Source organism: Carassius gibelio, chromosome B2 (assembly GCF_023724105.1).
Source record: "Carassius gibelio isolate Cgi1373 ecotype wild population from Czech Republic chromosome B2, carGib1.2-hapl.c, whole genome shotgun sequence".
Lineage (NCBI taxonomy): Eukaryota > Metazoa > Chordata > Actinopteri > Cypriniformes > Cyprinidae > Carassius > Carassius gibelio.
In genome coordinates, this window is record NC_068397.1 from 13,232,195 (window position 1) to 13,249,892 (window position 17,698).

Sequence of the window (17,698 nt, forward strand, 5' to 3'; positions counted from 1 at the left end):
AGCCCTTCAGTGATATTTCAGTGTCCACAGAGCGTGAGAACGCTCATTGTATTCAGGCGTATGATCAGTGAGTGATGATGCTGCGTTGTGAGCGTAATTCTGTCTTCTGATTGGCTATCCTAATTATCTTCACACGCGCGCTGACAGCCAGAGAGAGCAACCCATCTTGTCACGCGCCTGTGAACCACCAGCTCCCGCCAAACGCCTTCTGTCACAATCTGCTTCAGGTATGTATCGAAATGAACGCTGAAATGACGTGCCATTCGAATTTGGTTATTTATTGGAATTCAGTGTACTTGGTTTTTTTGGCAAAAACGTGTGTATCAAGGCGTTGCTCAAATGAAATCGAACGACGAACTGCAATCCAGTATGGCAGAGTACGTTACAAACAGAGGGGTTATTCCTAAATATAAAATCTGTGGAATTTAGTTTTTTTCAGGCATTTACGATTGGCTCATTACTGTTAGTATGACCCGTTGTTTATTGGAAATTATAGAGCCACGCACTGTTCAATCTTGTCATAATATAGGTGTGTATATAATATAATGTGACCTATATTGTAAGGTACACAGACTATTGTGGTATCAAATTTGAGTTAACGCTACAGTTAAATGATATCAGAGTTAACTAAGTGCAAAATAACCTCCTTTTTTTCTTACTACAAATCAACCTGTCATCTGCTTTAAAATATAGGCTACTGTAGCTATGCGTAGTATAAATACTACTAGACGTAATACAATTTTCCCCGATTACGTCAAATAATAGCATACATCAAAATAATATTGTCGCTGTAATGTTTAATATTACTGAATCGTTTTCACATGTATGGCAATTAATGTTTTTGTATCTGACAGCTTAAACAAACAAACACATAGCCTTTGTGGGACCTGTATTGCAATTATATGAATGAGTTTAAAATCCTTTCAACATTATTTTTCAGATGAAAAGAGCAGTCTTCATCAATGTTTTTTTTCTTCTGAAATAATGTTCTTTATTTGTTTTGAAGATTAATTTGTTATAAATTTCTGTTGCATATAGAATTTATCTCTGATCACAGAGTCAATTTAAAGTGTAGATTCAAAAGCTAAAAACATTAGATGTAAGTTTCTTTTAAATGTTCTTGATCTTGTTCAAATGTGAGTGATAAAGGATGAGATAGCAAACACGTTTATAATTTAAGTACAATATAATATTAAAGGGGTCATAAGACGTTGCTAAAAATAACATTATTTTGTGTATTTGTTGTAATCCAATTTGTTTATGTGGTTTAAGTTTAAAAAATCACATTAACTTCCTCATACTGTACATTATTGTTTCTCTTCTGTGCCCCGCCTTTCTGAAACATGTTGATTTTTACAAAGCTCATTTTGAAGAAAATGCGGTGTGCACTGATTGACCTGCTATTCAGTGTGTTGTGATTGGCTGAATGCCTCAAGAGTCTGATAGAAATGTTACGCCCCTTAACACTGTGATGCCGTGTCCTGGTACGATGAGACAAAACCAGTAAAACCCATTACGAACGAGGCATTTGTTGCATCCAGAAGGGACATAATTACTGATTATAATGACAATTATTGTAATCAGTAATTGTAATTGTAATCGGAGAAAAGCAAACAAGCTCTAAAAGTTACTCTACACTGCTCTAAACTCACATTTGAATCATCAGTAGCAAATACTTTACATATGTACATACATATATACGTACTTAGAATGTGTCAGAAGTGCCAAACTGTCCTTGCAAAGTTGGAATTGCGCCACTGTATAGAAACAGACACAGGCATTGTAGTCTACTCTAACAGGAAAAAGTTTCCTCTACAAAATGCTCTGCACACATCTGAATATTTTGGTCGGAATGTTCTGAAACAGTGTTGTAAATACAACTTGACAACTGATTTCTAGTTGTGTCCTCTTTTGGAAGGTCAAAAAAAGCCTAGCTTCGCTTTCACAATGAAACACAGCGTCACCACAGCAGCGAAAATAAAAGTTCTGCTTTCTTTCTTTGCATGAACATGGGCGTCATTATGCAAATATTCCCAAATTGTGACGTAGACATGTGGGGGTGTGTTAGATTGAGCCGTTATAGGTAGGAGTAACTTTTACAAAGAATATCCCTTTGGATTTAAGACTTTAAGACTTCTTTTAAACTTACAGATCTTTTTCATGCACCAATAGCTTGTAACACTCCAGAAAGAAAGGCCCTTTAAAAAATATTTGAAAAATGGCCCTAATTACAGTTAAATAAAGAACACAAATAATTCTTATATATTAACTATATCCTGTATTTGTCTCATGTCTAGTTACAGTATGTATATGAAAACATGGAGCTGTCAAGGGGCGAAGATTCTTCAGATGATCGGAAGAGGTCAGGTAAGGCACATGGCCGATGTAAAGGGGCTGAAGAGCACAAATCTCAAATCACCACGAATAATGGATTTGTGAATACACACAGTACTGATGAAAGCCCATCCTCACTGCCTGTGCCAGACACTCTGGACATACTGTCTCCAGGGGTTAGTGACACACTCTCAGAAGGTCACAGACGGCTCCGTAGCTCTTTTAGAAGAAGCAGAACCCATGACTGTGTGAGAGGAACGGGACAGCAGCAAGCTGAGAGCCCTGGATACAAAGATGGGACTAACTGGCGCCATCACCATAAGCTGGTGACCAGTGTCAGCTTTTCAGGGTTCGAGGCTCCTCTAAGGTTGATTCGTGAGAATCGGGAAGCATCTGGCAGCAGTCGTGAAATAATTGATTACCGTAACCTAACACCTCAAGTGCCCTTTGTGCCCTGCATAGCCAAATCCATTCCTAAAAAGAGGATCTCCCTGAGGAAACCTAGGAAGGCCATTAAGGACTTGTTTGTTCACAAAAGACACAAACACGAGAAAGCTATGTCACCAAGTACACCATGTCGTGTTGTAGGTGAAAATGTTCCATCATTGAAACAGACGAGGAAGGCGGTAAGGCACAGAGAACGTACCACTGCAGGAAGCAGATTTAATGACGAACTCAGTGAGACTCCCTCTGATTCTTCCAGTGAATGCTGTCCAAATGTCTGTGAAGATGCTGCTTCATTAAAAAGCTTTGGATCTCAGGCTGGTTGTGGTGAGATATTTGCTGATGATCTTGTATCACCTGAGGGGGTTCTTAGCCCAGAGCGTGAACCTCCAAAGCAAAGCCCTACTACTGCAGGTTTCCAGGGAGGTAAGGAATGTCTGGCCTCTCCAGCTCACGCTGAGGTCCTGGACATGTTTGGGTTGTGGGAAACCCTAAACAGAACTTTGCTATTAGGGCAAAGTTCAAAAGCACCAGGACATGCAACAAAATCCACAACACCTATCACAAAATCTCCTTCCACAGCCAAGTCTGAAGATGTAACGGCAAATACGCCACGACCTGTAGTGTCCAAAATCAGGGAATTTAATACTGATGTGATAACACCCAAAAGTGACAACCAAGGGAACACCAGTGATGAGGGCTACTGTGATTATGTTTCTCCTGGTTTTGAGGACCAAAGCAGAAGTTCCCTCACTCCAGTGCATTCCAGTAAGTTCCCTAGGGACACGTACAGTGGAGATGCTCTTTATGAGCTATTCTGTGACCCCAGCGAGGCAGAGATTGATGATGAACTCGATCTAACAGACAGCATTGTTGGCCAGTGCAGTGATCTTCCATTGTCCATGTACAGCTTCCATGTTGGAGCAGAGGAGAATCTTGCCCCACCTTTGGCTCAGGACTTTGTTGGTCAAGAGCTTCTGCAAAGTAAATGGATGGGGAAGGATTGCTTACTAAAGCTTTGTGACACTGAGATATCTATGGCTATGGGTATAGTTAACTGGCTAAAGCATAGGACAGACAAAAACAACCCCACAGAATTGAGATCTTCAAAAATGAACAGTGAAGATACAAGAGATGTATGTCTGAGATGCGAAACCCAGTCAGCAAGGGTTAGAAAACCAACAAAAGGAGCAAGAACTGTTAACGGTAGAGGAGACACTGTTCATTTCAAAGAGTCAATTCAAAAAAGTGTTGGTGTTCTGCCCTCAAAATATGATGCAAATGCAGTGATGTCAACCTTGCCCTCTCCAGAGAGCCAGCCTAGGACCCCAATGAGTGGTGTGTGTTTCAGGATATTCAATATTGACTCCCCTACGACTCCAGGTGGAGATTTGCAGTCCCCAGTGGTAAGCTCCCCTGGCTCTGGGACAAGGTCTTTGTTTGTGTTGGCCATAAACAAGGATTCTCTTTGTGAATCTTGCAAGAATTCCCTGAAAAATGGAGCTAAAGAAATGCACCTGTGCCGTTCTTGTATGTCCCTCATTGAGCATATCAAGACTTCAGACCTTTGGGCTCATGCCAGTCTTCCTAGAGCCACTCCAACTCCACAGCCAATAACCAGAGACCTACTTTCTCCAGCCAGTACTTGCGGGATAAAAAGTGACATCAGTATAGCTTCGCTTGTTGAGCAGTGTGCTGGTCAACTGTCTTTTATGAAAATCAATTTAACTCAAGCTCACTCAAGCTGTGAGATAAGAGATACCCTTGTGCTTGAGCAAAGGGCAAAAAGAAACAAAGAACAGTCTGAAAAATACATAAAATCAAAGCAAAAGAAAAGGCCAGTGGCAACTACTGAGAGAGGCTTACAGGCTAGACATCGCTTGAGGAGGTCCAGCTTTTCTGAAGATGTGAAACCTAACGTTTTAGAGACTGAGGGACTTGTCACTACCAATGCTTCCAATGATTTGGTGTTGGAAACTCATGGCCCATTCGATGTTGGATCTGGTGATGCAGACGTATCTCAAGCTACCAGGCCTACATCTCTTCCTCTCATGTCTTCTGCCTCTTCAGAGGACTACCGTGATAAGGTGGAAGAGGGAAACCCTTCCAAAAAGAAGAATAGATTACGGCATCACAGGAAGTCTGCTGTGAATAGTGAGGGATCATGCAGTGTCTTTCCAGGGGATAGGAAAGTAGAACGCAGATGCCGAATGAAGAAGTGAAACAGGTGCTGGATTTATCTAATTAAGACTTAGCACATATTTGCACAATTATGTTTTTCAGTGCTGTCTCATCCATCCACCCATCCATCCAAATTCGGTTAGAATTATGTTTATGCTAAAATTCACATTTTTTCATTAAAACATTTGACATTAAATATAATTCAATAATGACAATCTGTTGTCTAAAATATACTTAGACACTTGCCTCACTGCAGGACTATCCAGTTCATTATTATAATGTTTTTTTTTTTTTAATTTCCTAAGCTCTAGATTTCAAGGTTTGACACTTATGGTTAAGGACAATCTGTCTTGTCCTGCATAAAGTATTACACATACACACACACACACACACACACACACACACACACACACACGCACACACACACACACACACACACACACACACACACACACACACACACACACACACACACACACACACACACACACACACACACACACACATATGTAAGTTTACATTATGTATTTGCGTAATTTGTAGCTTTCCAAATCACTGCAGTTTTATTACAAAATAAATAAATAAATAATGATAAAAAAGTTTCATTATTAATGACTGTAGGGGTGCTTGACAAGCACCTGTGCTAGTGAGGCCTCAGAGGAAACATGTCACTTAGTTCCTCCTCCTGCTGTCAAATTCTCACATGCCTTGCAGGTATACTCACTTTCTCCTTCAGTTCAATAACAAACAATGGCAAGAAGTGAACAAATTGGCATGCTGTACTGTAACAGGCTGTCTATTGCAGGAGGAGATCATTATGCGAAAAAAAAAAAAACAGTAGGAAGATTGAAACGGTTCAACAGCACAATACTTAATATATTCATTCTAATGTCTTCTTTAAAGCAAGTAGTTAATTTCTACACTTCCGGTTATTATAGTGCAGAAGCACATTTCGCAGATCAGGGCCTTTTAAAACCTCTTCTTTAATTACATCATATGGGAGTCAGTGGCCACTGTTTTGTGCTTGTGTCAGGGGAAGTGTTTGTGTCTCAGCATTTCAAGGCTTTCTGGGAATGATTTTGCTGTAGCTGTGTCAGCAGAGGTGCTCCGAAGACTCTGATCTATAGGCTGCGTGGTGTGTGCGTCACTAAGCTTTGATGGACTCAATGTGTTATCAGGATTTTAGGAGGAGGGAGGGTTTTAGTCGTTTGGTCTATTATTAGTACTCTCATGCAAACTATTCCACAAAAAAGATCTGAAATGGCTACACATTGTCTGCTGAACTACATTAACATGGATACACTGAAATCTACAATAAGCATTGTCTCTCTGAATTTGTTACTTTATAAATCACTTACTTATCATGCTTTAGAATTCTAGTTCTCCAGGCGAGAGTGTTTGGAGTAAATTAATGAGCACTAAGGATAGCAGAGCTGCATTTGATAGGGCTTCAAGGTCAGATATCCTCCCTACATATCGGTCTTGTTCTATATTTCAGCTGATATCTTGAAACCATAGCAACAGCACTTAGATGGGAAAGCTCTCAGTATATTGGCAGTGTACCAGCATGAGTGTGGAAATGAAGTTAGTGTCACAGGCTTCTGATTTAGGCTTTGATGCTGCAGGTAATTCTTTCATGTTATTGTTTTATATTCCTTAGGTGTATGGAGTTGGGTTTTGATGATGATTTTATTACTTTTTTAGTGATTTTTTTTGTCTAAAAAGAACACATCTGACCTGTGGTAATTAATTATTTAAAATGGTAACGGTGGAACTGAAAGCAAATGGAATCTGAGGAGAATAGCTTGTTAATAATTTAACAAGGCTGTCTGGCCCTGTTGACAAAGAATTTGATTCAAAGTTAAAATGTCTAAACTTTTGATGGACATTTTTGCTTACCCCATTTCTGCTGCTAAAAGGGGCCCCAAAATGTGGGTACCACAAGAGCACTGATTGCAGGTTGCTACATACTTATTTACTCTTAAGAAGCATTTATGTATGATTATCATGTGAACCCTATGGTTCTCAACCTTTTGGACTTGAAGTCCCCTCCTTTGTACGATAATAATGACAATGCTGCTTGTTTTCAACCTGTGAGTGTTGATATATTAAATTAAGAAAAAATAAATTCTGTATGTATTTTAAATCATATTTATTGAGAGAAAAAAGTATATATATTTAATTTTACTATATTATATATTTTTAAGTGATTCCTTGGTCCCCTTGGAAGTGAACCAGTCGTCTAGGTGCAATGTTACTGTAGATAATGTGAAATTTTGGGAAATGGTAAAGAACCAATTCAGCCTCATGCTATTTTAAAGCCTTTTAACTATTACTTCGCCTGTGTACCAAAAAAGGCTGAGCATAGATACTGAACTCATTTTGAGTTCCCTTTCACTCTAATCAGACTAAAGTGTATTTTTATTCACCTTCAGTCTGTGTCTGTTCTTAACAGAGCTGCTTTAGAAGATAAATAAGCAAATAAAACCAGGACAACATCAAAAGAGTGTGAGAAAGGACTTTCTCTTTTTTTTTTTTTTTTGTATTTCTGATTGCAAAATCAGTGTACAATAAAAATGTGAGGCTTGTTTTCCTTAGCAAGAAATATATTTGAATGTGGCCTGAGGTATATTGCTCGGCTTCTTTTGGATGGTTATATGATGGTCACAGGGTTCGACATGAGCAGTGAATGGTCTATTGACATGCTTTTATTTCCTGCTCAGCTCTCAGTGGATCTTCACACAACAGACAGCTGTTTGCCTGCACATCTGGAAAATATGAAAGCGTGAATTCAGTCTAAGCCACCAGTGATTTGCCAGTATGGTGGGGGGCACAGTTCAGCCAAATATGTTTTATTATGTAGTGATAGATGCTGACATGTTTGTTTTTAATTTAATGTAGAGGTTTACAGAGACCTAAATGTAGAGGTTTTTTTTACACTGTAAAAGCGTAGTTTGGCCACTATGTGGCAGTATAGATATATCACAACCCTTTGCATGAGTTCTGAAAACCTTGTGTGAGATTGAACAGAATGTATAAACCACCTGCATTTCTTCACCAGAATCAAACTGAGCTTGTCTGTATTTCCTCATACATTATTTTTCATCAGAGCAGGACATTTTCTGTGCATGCTTGTCTCATCTGATGCTGCTCTCCAGCAGTTCGGCTTGCAGCCAGAGGGGAAGGGGTTCATGTTGGCTTTGACTGGTCTATAATCCATCAGTGTGCTCCTGGGAGTGTTCTTAGCAACCCCGGAGCCACTACAGAGCAGATGTATAGAGCTGGCTGACTGCTGCCTATTGAGAGAGGTGATGCTGAACAGGACTCTGTTCTGTTTTCTGGCTTAGGGAATAAGCCTCATGCTGTTAGTTTGGTTTCATGACTCTACGGACGATTTAGTCCAGTGACGTGGGACACAATGGGGGACTGTCAATATTGAGGGATGGAATTAGCTATTTGTGCAGGACACTAAGATAGAAAGGGAAAAGACTGCACTGCTGGAACGCTAAAGCCTTTTTGAGCTGGTTGTTGCTTAAAGGAAACAAACGTTTGCCTCAAAGTAGAGTAATTTATCTGGTGCAGCTGCTTCAAATAATTGGCAATGACAGGAGTGAAATTTACTCACTTCCGATACTAAAAGACTTTGTGAATAATTATAGCATCACAGTATGCGTGAATGTCACAAGATCTGTCTAAACATCATAGTTTGCATAAACAAATTTTTTTAGGACCATTATTATTATTATTGTTATTATTATTGTGACATTTAAACACATTAAGCAACACATATATATATATATATATATATATATATATATATATATATATATATATATATATATATATATATATATATATATATATATATATATATATTAGGGGTGTAACGATACGCGTATTCGTATTGAACCGTTCGGTACGACGCTTTCGGTTCGGTACGCGGTACGCGGTACGCATTATGTATACCGAACGGTTCGTTGGACTAATTCATTATATTAAAAAAAAAAAAAAAGAGAAATATAATGATATGCGTTCAACAAGGTAGCCCAATAACCCAAACGACGTAACAGGCAACGCCCCTGACACTCCCGAAGAAGAAAAAAACACCAACTTATATGTTTATGTTAGGGTACTACTCAGTCAGGCGCTCGCTCACTCAGTACGCGCTGAAGGCTCGTTGCAAAATGGCCAATGTGTTTAACATACCAGAAAAAAGAAGATCCTCCAGTAACCAACAGGTCTGGTGTTTGGGTGCACTTTGGATTCCCTTTAAGCTATAATGGTGATGGCAAGAGAGTGGTGGATAAAAAAACAACGGTATGTCGCATCTGCAACACGACAGGGTACACCAGCGGGAATACAAAAAAAAAAAAAAAAAAAAAAAAAAAAACACCAGCGGGAATACTTGAAACATGTCAACTCATTTACGCTGACATCACCTTATTGTGTCAGTATCTGGGAAAAGACGAAAAAAATGAGAAACAAGCACGCAACAAACTATCCCTGCAGCATTTAGACACCGGTATTATAGCTTACAGGGAATCCAAAGTGCACCCACACCAGACCTGTTGGTTATTTTAGGATCTTATATTTCTGGTCTGTTAAATGCATTAGACATTTTGCAACGAGCCTTCAGCGCGTACTGAGTGAGCGAGCGCCTTAGGGGCCGTTCACATATCGCGCCTAAAAACGCGTGGAAAACGCTAAGCACGTCTTTCTCCTCCTTTCCAAAGCGCTCGGGCAGAAGCGCTCATGAGGCGTCTGTCTTTGCTAAGCAACAATGACGTGCTCTCTCCATGAGACGCGGAAATTTCAGCGAATGATAAATGGATTTGCAAGCTCTAAAAATCGCTTGCAGTAGCTCTGCTACTAAATTTATTTCAAAATTGCAATCCATATACAACTGTGAACAGCTGTTCCTTCATCTTGGCTGAGTTTTCAACGTTGTTACGGGAAAGGATGAAGCTGATTGGTTAGTTCTTGTCACATGACCCGCGGTGCGCTTGCAGCATTCTGAAAAGTTGAGATGTTTTTACATTTTGCTGTATCTAAAACGTACCGAACCGAACCGAACCGAACCGTGACATCAGTGTATCGTATCGAACCGAACCGTGAATTTTGTGAACCGTTACACTCCTAATATATATATATATATATATATATATATATATATATATATATATTTTTTTTTTTTTGACAGGAAGATTTTTATACCAGATTAATGGTATATCATTAGATTTAATATCAGATTAATGAGAATGCATTTTTATTTGAGAAATAATGGACAAATACATAACATCTTTATCTATAAATGTATATTCTTATTTCTATTTTAACTCTTATTCATGTGTTTTTTTTTTTTTCTTGGTGAGATTCAACCTTAGAGCACACTGAAACATTTAATCTCTTTCACAGTTTGTTTTTACAGATCCTGAATTTGTGGATCCTGACTGTCCTAAACTCATTTATTTCATCCAGTACCTCAGTCCTTCGGTCAGCTGACCTCTCGACCAGGTGTCAAAGTCTCTACCTTTCGTCTGCAAGAAATCTGACATGTTTGCTCATTTTACTGTCAACTCAGCATGCTACGCTGTCACCCTGGAGCAACAACAGGTCTGTTGATCTGTTTGTTTGAAAAGTGTCATTTGTCTGAAACCTGTCATATCAGTGTTTTTTCTCTACATAGTGTTTCTGCAATCACTGCTATTTTTTATTGCAAGTTTATTGCTGGAGTTTTCAAACCAAGGATCAGTGACAGTACATACTAGTGCAATAACTACAGTAACACTTTATTAATGTCCAATGGACTGTTATGGAATTTGACATTGTGGGAAGTTATACTTTAGCTTGTTTTTGTGTATCGAAACAATCTGACAAGCTTTTTGAAAAGCTCTATTCTGGAGTTCTGACAAACAGCCAGTTTCTTGAAAGGATTGGGGCAGCTGGAGATGTAGCAATGGAATCAACTTTGCATTTTCATTTGTCCAATTAAAGTTCAAAACAGAGACGGTTAATTGTGTATCAGTGAATAAATGAGGTAAAGTAGCCCTTTGAAAGAACGCCTCTGATCTGGCTGATGTGACCAGAATTGATGAGAGCCCCCCAAAAAGGGTCCATTCATACATATAGTAGGCCTCTTCACAAAGCAGGCAGGTGGCACTTTTACTTGTCGTCTTTGTCCATTTTGGAATGTCATTTTGCCAATTCTGTCCCTTTTTCACTTGGTAAATACTTCAGCTCAACCTAGACTGCAATAGTCCAGCTAGGGTTGTTATTGAACAGAATTCCCATAAATACAACCCATGGTATGACTATTAATCTATACATGTCTTCACATCTATCTTTCAGCTGACAGTTAACTGCTTAAAAATAGACGTCTGTACATCTATATTTTGAACTTAACTTCAAGTCATTTATATATACGGTCTTAATGGTTATGTATGTATATATGAATTAGGGGTGGGATATACACCGGTAGACACTATTAAACTGTAGAAATGTGTCAATCGGTACAGATATTGGACTATCGTTTCTATCACAGTGACGTGCTCATGTGATGTTGCTGTACTACATGGTCATGAAAACTTATCGTTTGCACGCATTGCAGTTTAAAAACAAGTGATATTAAGCACTGTTAGAAAAGGGCACTTGAAGATGATGCTCATAAAGTAAGTATTGAATGGAGTTATTTTTGCTATTTTATAGGCCTGGAACAGTTAAATACACACACTGGTATATATCAAAATGCCGTCTTTGCAAGTGTCCTGATAAACACTGTAATTTAAGTCTTAAGTGAAAAGCAAACAGCTGAGAAAGAAAGCACATGTGTAACAGTATATTGGATCCGGGCAGCTCTTAAAGTGACAGCCGTCTAATATTCCCGCTGTCTGTCATTCATGTTAATCAAACAACAGAAGGGAGAAAATCTCTCTCTGCTTTTGAATACATCACTTTTGTAACTTTAATAAGAAGAAATATGTATTTAATTTACAATAGTGAAGAATATGCAGTTTTTTATTTATTTGATTATACAATGTAGCATTTTTATTCAATTGTTCTTCTGTAGTTTTTTTTTTGTCCTTAATTTCTTATTTAATCACTGAGGTTGTTTTTTATTTTATTTTTTTAATGTAGGTTAGCATTAGTTTTTTTATATTGAAGAATAAATGACATTTTTGTAGTATATATATATATATATATATATATATATATATATTTAAAAAAAGTAGCTAAAGACCTCATTTAAAGCAAAAATAATTATAGCGTGATATATTGTTACTGTTCAATAAAATTACTCTTATCGTGATATAAGATTTTGTTCATATCACCCACCCCTAATATGAATAAAACCAAAATTTGAAAAGATAAAGTCAGGTACCAAAGAATTTGTACCTTTAGAAGTGGCCTATATACTGTATGCAGTATGCACGCAATCCTTGCTCTAAACAAATGTAAGCCAAAGGGTCTTTTCGAAGAAGCCCTTTCTGCTATAACCTGAGCAGCTATTAGTAAAGTATTATATTTCAGGGCCTCAACCTGTTTTCCATTAGATCAGCATCAGCCATAACAACATCTGGTACAGAGTTGGTGTCAGTAATGAATGCAGTGATAATCCTCAATAAAAGCACTCTAGTTTGACATTGACAGTTAAAAATGTAAGCACTGAACAGAAGCTTTTCAGATAGCTTACTTTTTCTCATATTGTTTGATATAATTAGGGAAGTTGTTTTATCTGTGCTGTATTCATTGTACAAATGTAATTATATTACTTCTCAGGACAAGCTGTGTCAAAATCCAAGAATTCGATAACAGATAATAGCATGTAAGGTTTGAACCACTGAAAATATCCTAATAATATGAATGACTATATTGCAAAACGAATGTGTTGCATGAATCTGTAGACTATATTAACTATGTAAAGTGTTGATTTTGTTGGAATGGAATAGTAATTAGGTTATTTTGTCACCTCTTAGTGCCATTATATTCTTTTCAAGACAGGGCAGCTGACAATTATCGTAGTTCTGTGCAATATATATATTGATGTACTTGCCTTTGTCACTGAGTATTAATAAAAACTTATTTATGAATCCATGTGCATTGAAATGACAGCTTTTTGTATTTGTGGTGTACTCATGGTTGATTTCACACTCAGATCACTCTGAGCTGAGGTGTCAGCAATGTACGTATTGACTGTAGCTCAGACGTTGCTTAATCGACAGAACAATAGCAAAGCAAACAACAGAGTGACTGAATAGAGCCCTGTATCAGGCCTGGCGCCGCCTGTGCTTTAAGACAAAATCACGTCAACAAGTCTGTGATTGAATGTGGGTGTAAAAAATGACTCTCTCCTCACAGAGCAATTGATTTAATGCTTTTTCTCTAAATGGATTACACAATAATGTCAATATAATACAATAAAGAGCTTAATGTTTCATGGCCAGGGGTTTCTACCAGGGGTCTGTGAAGATACAGCAGGGGTCAGTATGACATGCAAGATCATATAATAGTTCACCTCCCAAAATTACAATTTGCTGAAAATTTAGTTTGTTTCTTCATCAGAACAGATTTGGAGAGATTTGGCATTACATTACCAATGAATCCTCTGCAGTGAATGGGTGCCGTCAGAAATAAAGTTCAAACAGCTGTTGAAAACATCACAAGAATCCTTAAATAATCCACATGACTCCGGTCCATCAATACAAATCTTATGAAGAGAAGAAAGATGCATGTTTGTAGCAAGCAAAACCATCATTAAGATGTTTTTACCTTCAAACAGTTCTCGCTAAAATGAGTCCTCTATAATATGCTTTCTCCATTGGAAAAGTGATGTCATCTGAATCAGGAGAGATATATGCCCGGATCAATTGATGTTTACAATCAAAAACATATTTTGTTGTTTTTTGACAAAATTGGGTGGACATTTTCACTACAGGAAGCATTATTATGGACTGGTCTGGCATTTTGGGCAGTTCTAAAGTTAAAACTCCTTAATAATAAATTTAATTATGATCACACGACTTGGCGCTTGAAATGCATTAACTGATCAGCTAGTTGTGTAGATTATTTGTGGATTATTGCAAACTTTCATATTCATGTGAACTATTCCTTTAACACAATGATTTTGATCTTATTAAATAATTTAATAACAATATTTATTGTTTTATAATCTATTTTATATTGCTGGTCCCTGTCTGGATGATGTTCCTTCGGTGTGTAAATCTGATACTGCATTTCTTGACCGTAATAAATGATCTAATATTAAAAGTAAATGCTTAAAATATGCAACTGACCTCATATAATTCACATCTGTGTCTACACTTAAGTTGTTTACAGTGCAAATGAACGTACATAGATGATTTCACAGATCTTAATGTGAGCGTTCTAGTTTGTCGCGTCGCGTTGCTCGCGTAAACAAACTTTCTGATTGGTACACTGGGCGTTGACGTCAGAATTCCAGCCACTACTCCGATAGCTCGCCATGTACACAAATTCGCGACTTGGTGGGCGCGTTCAGGTTTGTCGCGTCGCGTCGCTCGTATACTGTAGACGGAGCGGAGGATGTGTTTGATGTGAAACTCTCACCCCGACTGTCACCGACAAACACCGTGGGACGGAGGAATTTGCTATACCACACCACAAAGGCTTTTGCACTGCTTTTGATACACCGCCGCGTCACAGGTCAATCTCGCGTTTCGCGGAGCTGGAAAATATGCGTAAACTATTGACAGCGGTAAAATAAGCGTTGCACTATCACCAGCGGTTGAGTACTCACAAATGTCATGCACTGTTCAAGAGCCTTTGCCTTCTGTGACATTCAGCAGACTTTATAACAACCAACATGAAGCAGACGGGTACAGTTAAAACGCTTTGCCTGTCCTAAAGAACTGTTAAACTTGTTGAAATATTTGTAAACATGGAAGAGGCAGGCGATGCGAACGGTACTGGGACGCAGGGCTGTGAACCGGAGCGTTCTGGAGACGGAGGACTGGATGAGGTGCAGATGCACCTCGCCTGTTTACCGGAGAGATACATGAGAGCGAAGTTCTCCCTCTCCGCGTACATATTTTGTTGGACAGTAGTAAAGTTGTGTCAGGTAAGGCATATTACAGTTGAAAGTACAACATGGAATGATGACCCTCAAAATATGAATATTTTACTCTGAATATGTGTCATGTTTTCCAGAACAAATATCTGAACACTCTTAAATAAAAAAAAAAAAAAAAAGGAAAAACTTGTAAAGAAAAAAAATTAAATAAAAAATGAAATGACTTTAAAGCAAGATATGTTTTTTAAATCAAGTGTTTTCTTTTTTCTTTTCTTTTTTTACCGTTAGCAGGTTTGTTTATTTATTTATTTATTCGTTTAGTTTGTATTAAGTATACAGTTTTTGAACATTTGTCAATATTAAGTCATGCTTTTAAGTAAAATGTATCTTGAGAGTTTACTTAAATAGCTGTGTAGAATGTTCATTTAAAATGTAATTATATAATGATATTAATTTAATTAATTAATTATTTTTAAAAGTACACATGTTAAAAGTAGAAATCATATTATAGGTGTTCATAACAAGTGTAGATATAATTATTATATAAGACATGGGTTTTCAGTCTTATCTAAGCATTTCAATTAAAACTATTTTAATTGAACTTATGATATACTGAGGCCCCCCTGGAAGTTTGCCGAGACCCCCTAGTGAGGCCCGGCCCCCTGGTTGAGAACGACTGATTTAGATTATAGTCTTGTTCATAACAGATGGTGAAGGTTTGCTTCACTGTAGAGTCCCTCCCAGTCAGAAAGTTAAAGGTGCTTTGAGTGGAGTCAGACCCTCCACCTGCTCTAACCCAGGGGGTCTGTTAAGCTCATCAGTATTTAACTACCCAACCCTTCCCTTAAATCTCACCCTTTGCATACCCCAGTCATATTATGGTATGATGCTGTTGAAAGGTGTGAAATCATCTTCACACTGGCTATTGTAAATACAATAAATGGTTGTTGGTGGTCTGTGAAAGGAAAGGTTTATCTCCCAAAAATTGTAAGGGGCAAATGTAATCATACTGATTACTGTCCTTGATTAAATCATAACTGGTTTGATCTCCTTTAGCCTGATTATAGGACTAAAACAACCAACTTCCAATTAAATAACACTCACTTTTCATTTCAATAAGACCCATTTCTTACATTATCTCAGTATTTGCCTGTTAAAATGCTGCCAACTCCTCAAACCTGTTCCAAAAGTGCAGTGTTTTTCTCAGGGCACTGAAACAATTGCGCGATCCCTCTATACCTGCCTTTGAAAGGCGACCAAATTGCTGCAAATCACAGCAGCTTCTCAAAGTTTATGACCTGTTAGGGGTTTATCTGGGTTTTAGCATCTTTTATTCTAAGCAAGGTGTAGCTAAAACCTCTGCATGCCCAAACATCAGCAACAAAGTCATTTCTTGGACTATTTAGGGAATAAAAGACTGGAGTGTGTATTATTAGTTTTTTTTGGCACTATAATTTCAAAGACCTTCAGTGATCCTATTCATATGTGGCTTCAAAATGTATTAATGGTTTAGAATGGATCGAATCTGACAACTTAATCTGGTTTAGTAAAAGATGATATAAATAGTGTACCTCTGAAATGAAACCAAACCGGCTGTCTTAGGTCGGAGGTCACAGCACAACCTTGAACTGGTTTGAATTGTTTTGATTGTAAAGAATGAACACTGACATTAAACATCAGCAGGAGGTTTTTTTTAATGGTAGAGAACCATATGGCTGGCTAGTAGATCAAACAAAGTTATGTATTTATTAAGACATTTATGACCAAACAAAAACTGCACAAGAAACAGTAGCTTTTAACAAGCACCATGGGTTAGAGTTTTCTCTTTCACGTTTATTTGGTAGCATTACTTTTAACTAAAATACCTGTTTAACCTCATAAGAAGCCATGATATTAAAGGTGTGGGCCATGCGCTAAGAAAATCTTGTTTACTTCACCCTAATTAAACATTAAATATGATGGTTCCAGTAATACTGTACCAGTTTCCTGTGGTTTGCATTAACGTCAACAGTTTGCCGTAAGGCTAATGCCTGCATTGCTTCGGTTTTGTACAGAATTTTTGGTAGTTTAATTCACGACACACCTTGAAACGTTCTTGTATGTTTCCTTTTTGTTTGTCTCCAGAGATTAAGACCGTCGCCAGTTCTTCCCCAGGTAAGCTCAGTCTCAGAGTTTGATGAACCTGATTGTACTCTTCAAATCTCAACAGAAAAACACACATACTTTACACTGTAGCCAAACCAAATGTTGCCATAATTCCCATTCAGTTCATTTAGATTATTTAACCACTGATGCAGTGAGAGCTTATTATCCAATACTCTTAGATCTGTCATTTTCCATTGAATGCAATGATTCATTCATTTGAATCGAATCCCACTAAGCGTCTTCCAGCCAAAGGGTTTGATGTAATCATCAGTGAGGAGCAAGCATGCACCATCGGGACATACTGTACTGCTCCTCACATGCTGCCAACAGCTTATCTGCATTCACCCCTTTAGAGATTGTGCCTTAACTTGTCGGTTGTTGCTAAGGAGTTGTGCAATGCATTGAAGTCTAGTGTCTGCAGATGGTTGGTGCACTTTCTTTTTGCAGTGTGTTGTGTTGCTCTGATCAGGTCTGAACAGGCCTGAAAAATGATGTTGGTTTTAGGCAGTGTTGCCTCTTATTTAATAGAATGATTAGTCCTGATAGTTT

The 17,698-nt window shown here is 37.9% G+C and overlaps 2 protein-coding genes across 4 annotated transcripts in view; both read left to right on the forward strand.

Annotated features, from left to right (window-relative positions):
* Positions 1-152: 152 nt before the first annotated feature.
* amer3 (APC membrane recruitment protein 3) lies at positions 153-13,050 on the forward strand. The gene is made up of 3 exons (XM_052547429.1): positions 153-227; positions 2,298-5,005; positions 10,375-13,050. The coding sequence occupies exon 2, from the start codon at positions 2,319-2,321 to the stop codon at positions 4,998-5,000; it is 2,682 nt and encodes an 893-aa protein (XP_052403389.1). The 5' UTR covers positions 153-227; positions 2,298-2,318; the 3' UTR covers positions 5,001-5,005; positions 10,375-13,050.
* A 1,426-nt stretch (positions 13,051-14,476) lies between these two features.
* Positions 14,477-17,698, forward strand: part of arhgef4 (Rho guanine nucleotide exchange factor (GEF) 4) — a 78,396-nt gene continuing 75,174 nt past the window's right edge. For 2 of the 3 annotated variants that reach the window (XM_052547440.1, XM_052547444.1), the window contains exons 1-2: positions 14,477-15,052; positions 17,129-17,158. In XM_052547440.1, the coding sequence (XP_052403400.1) occupies positions 14,873-15,052; positions 17,129-17,158 (210 nt within the window). In that variant the 5' untranslated portion in view covers positions 14,477-14,872. The remainder of the gene's footprint in view (positions 15,053-17,128; positions 17,159-17,698) is intronic. The other variant, XM_052547441.1, reaches the window with a different exon arrangement.

Bases quoted from the DNA above. Each gene is read 5' to 3' on its own strand.
- amer3 (XM_052547429.1), top strand. From the start codon at position 2,319: ATGGAGCTGTCAAGGGGCGAAGATTCTTCAGATGATCGGAAGAGGTCA.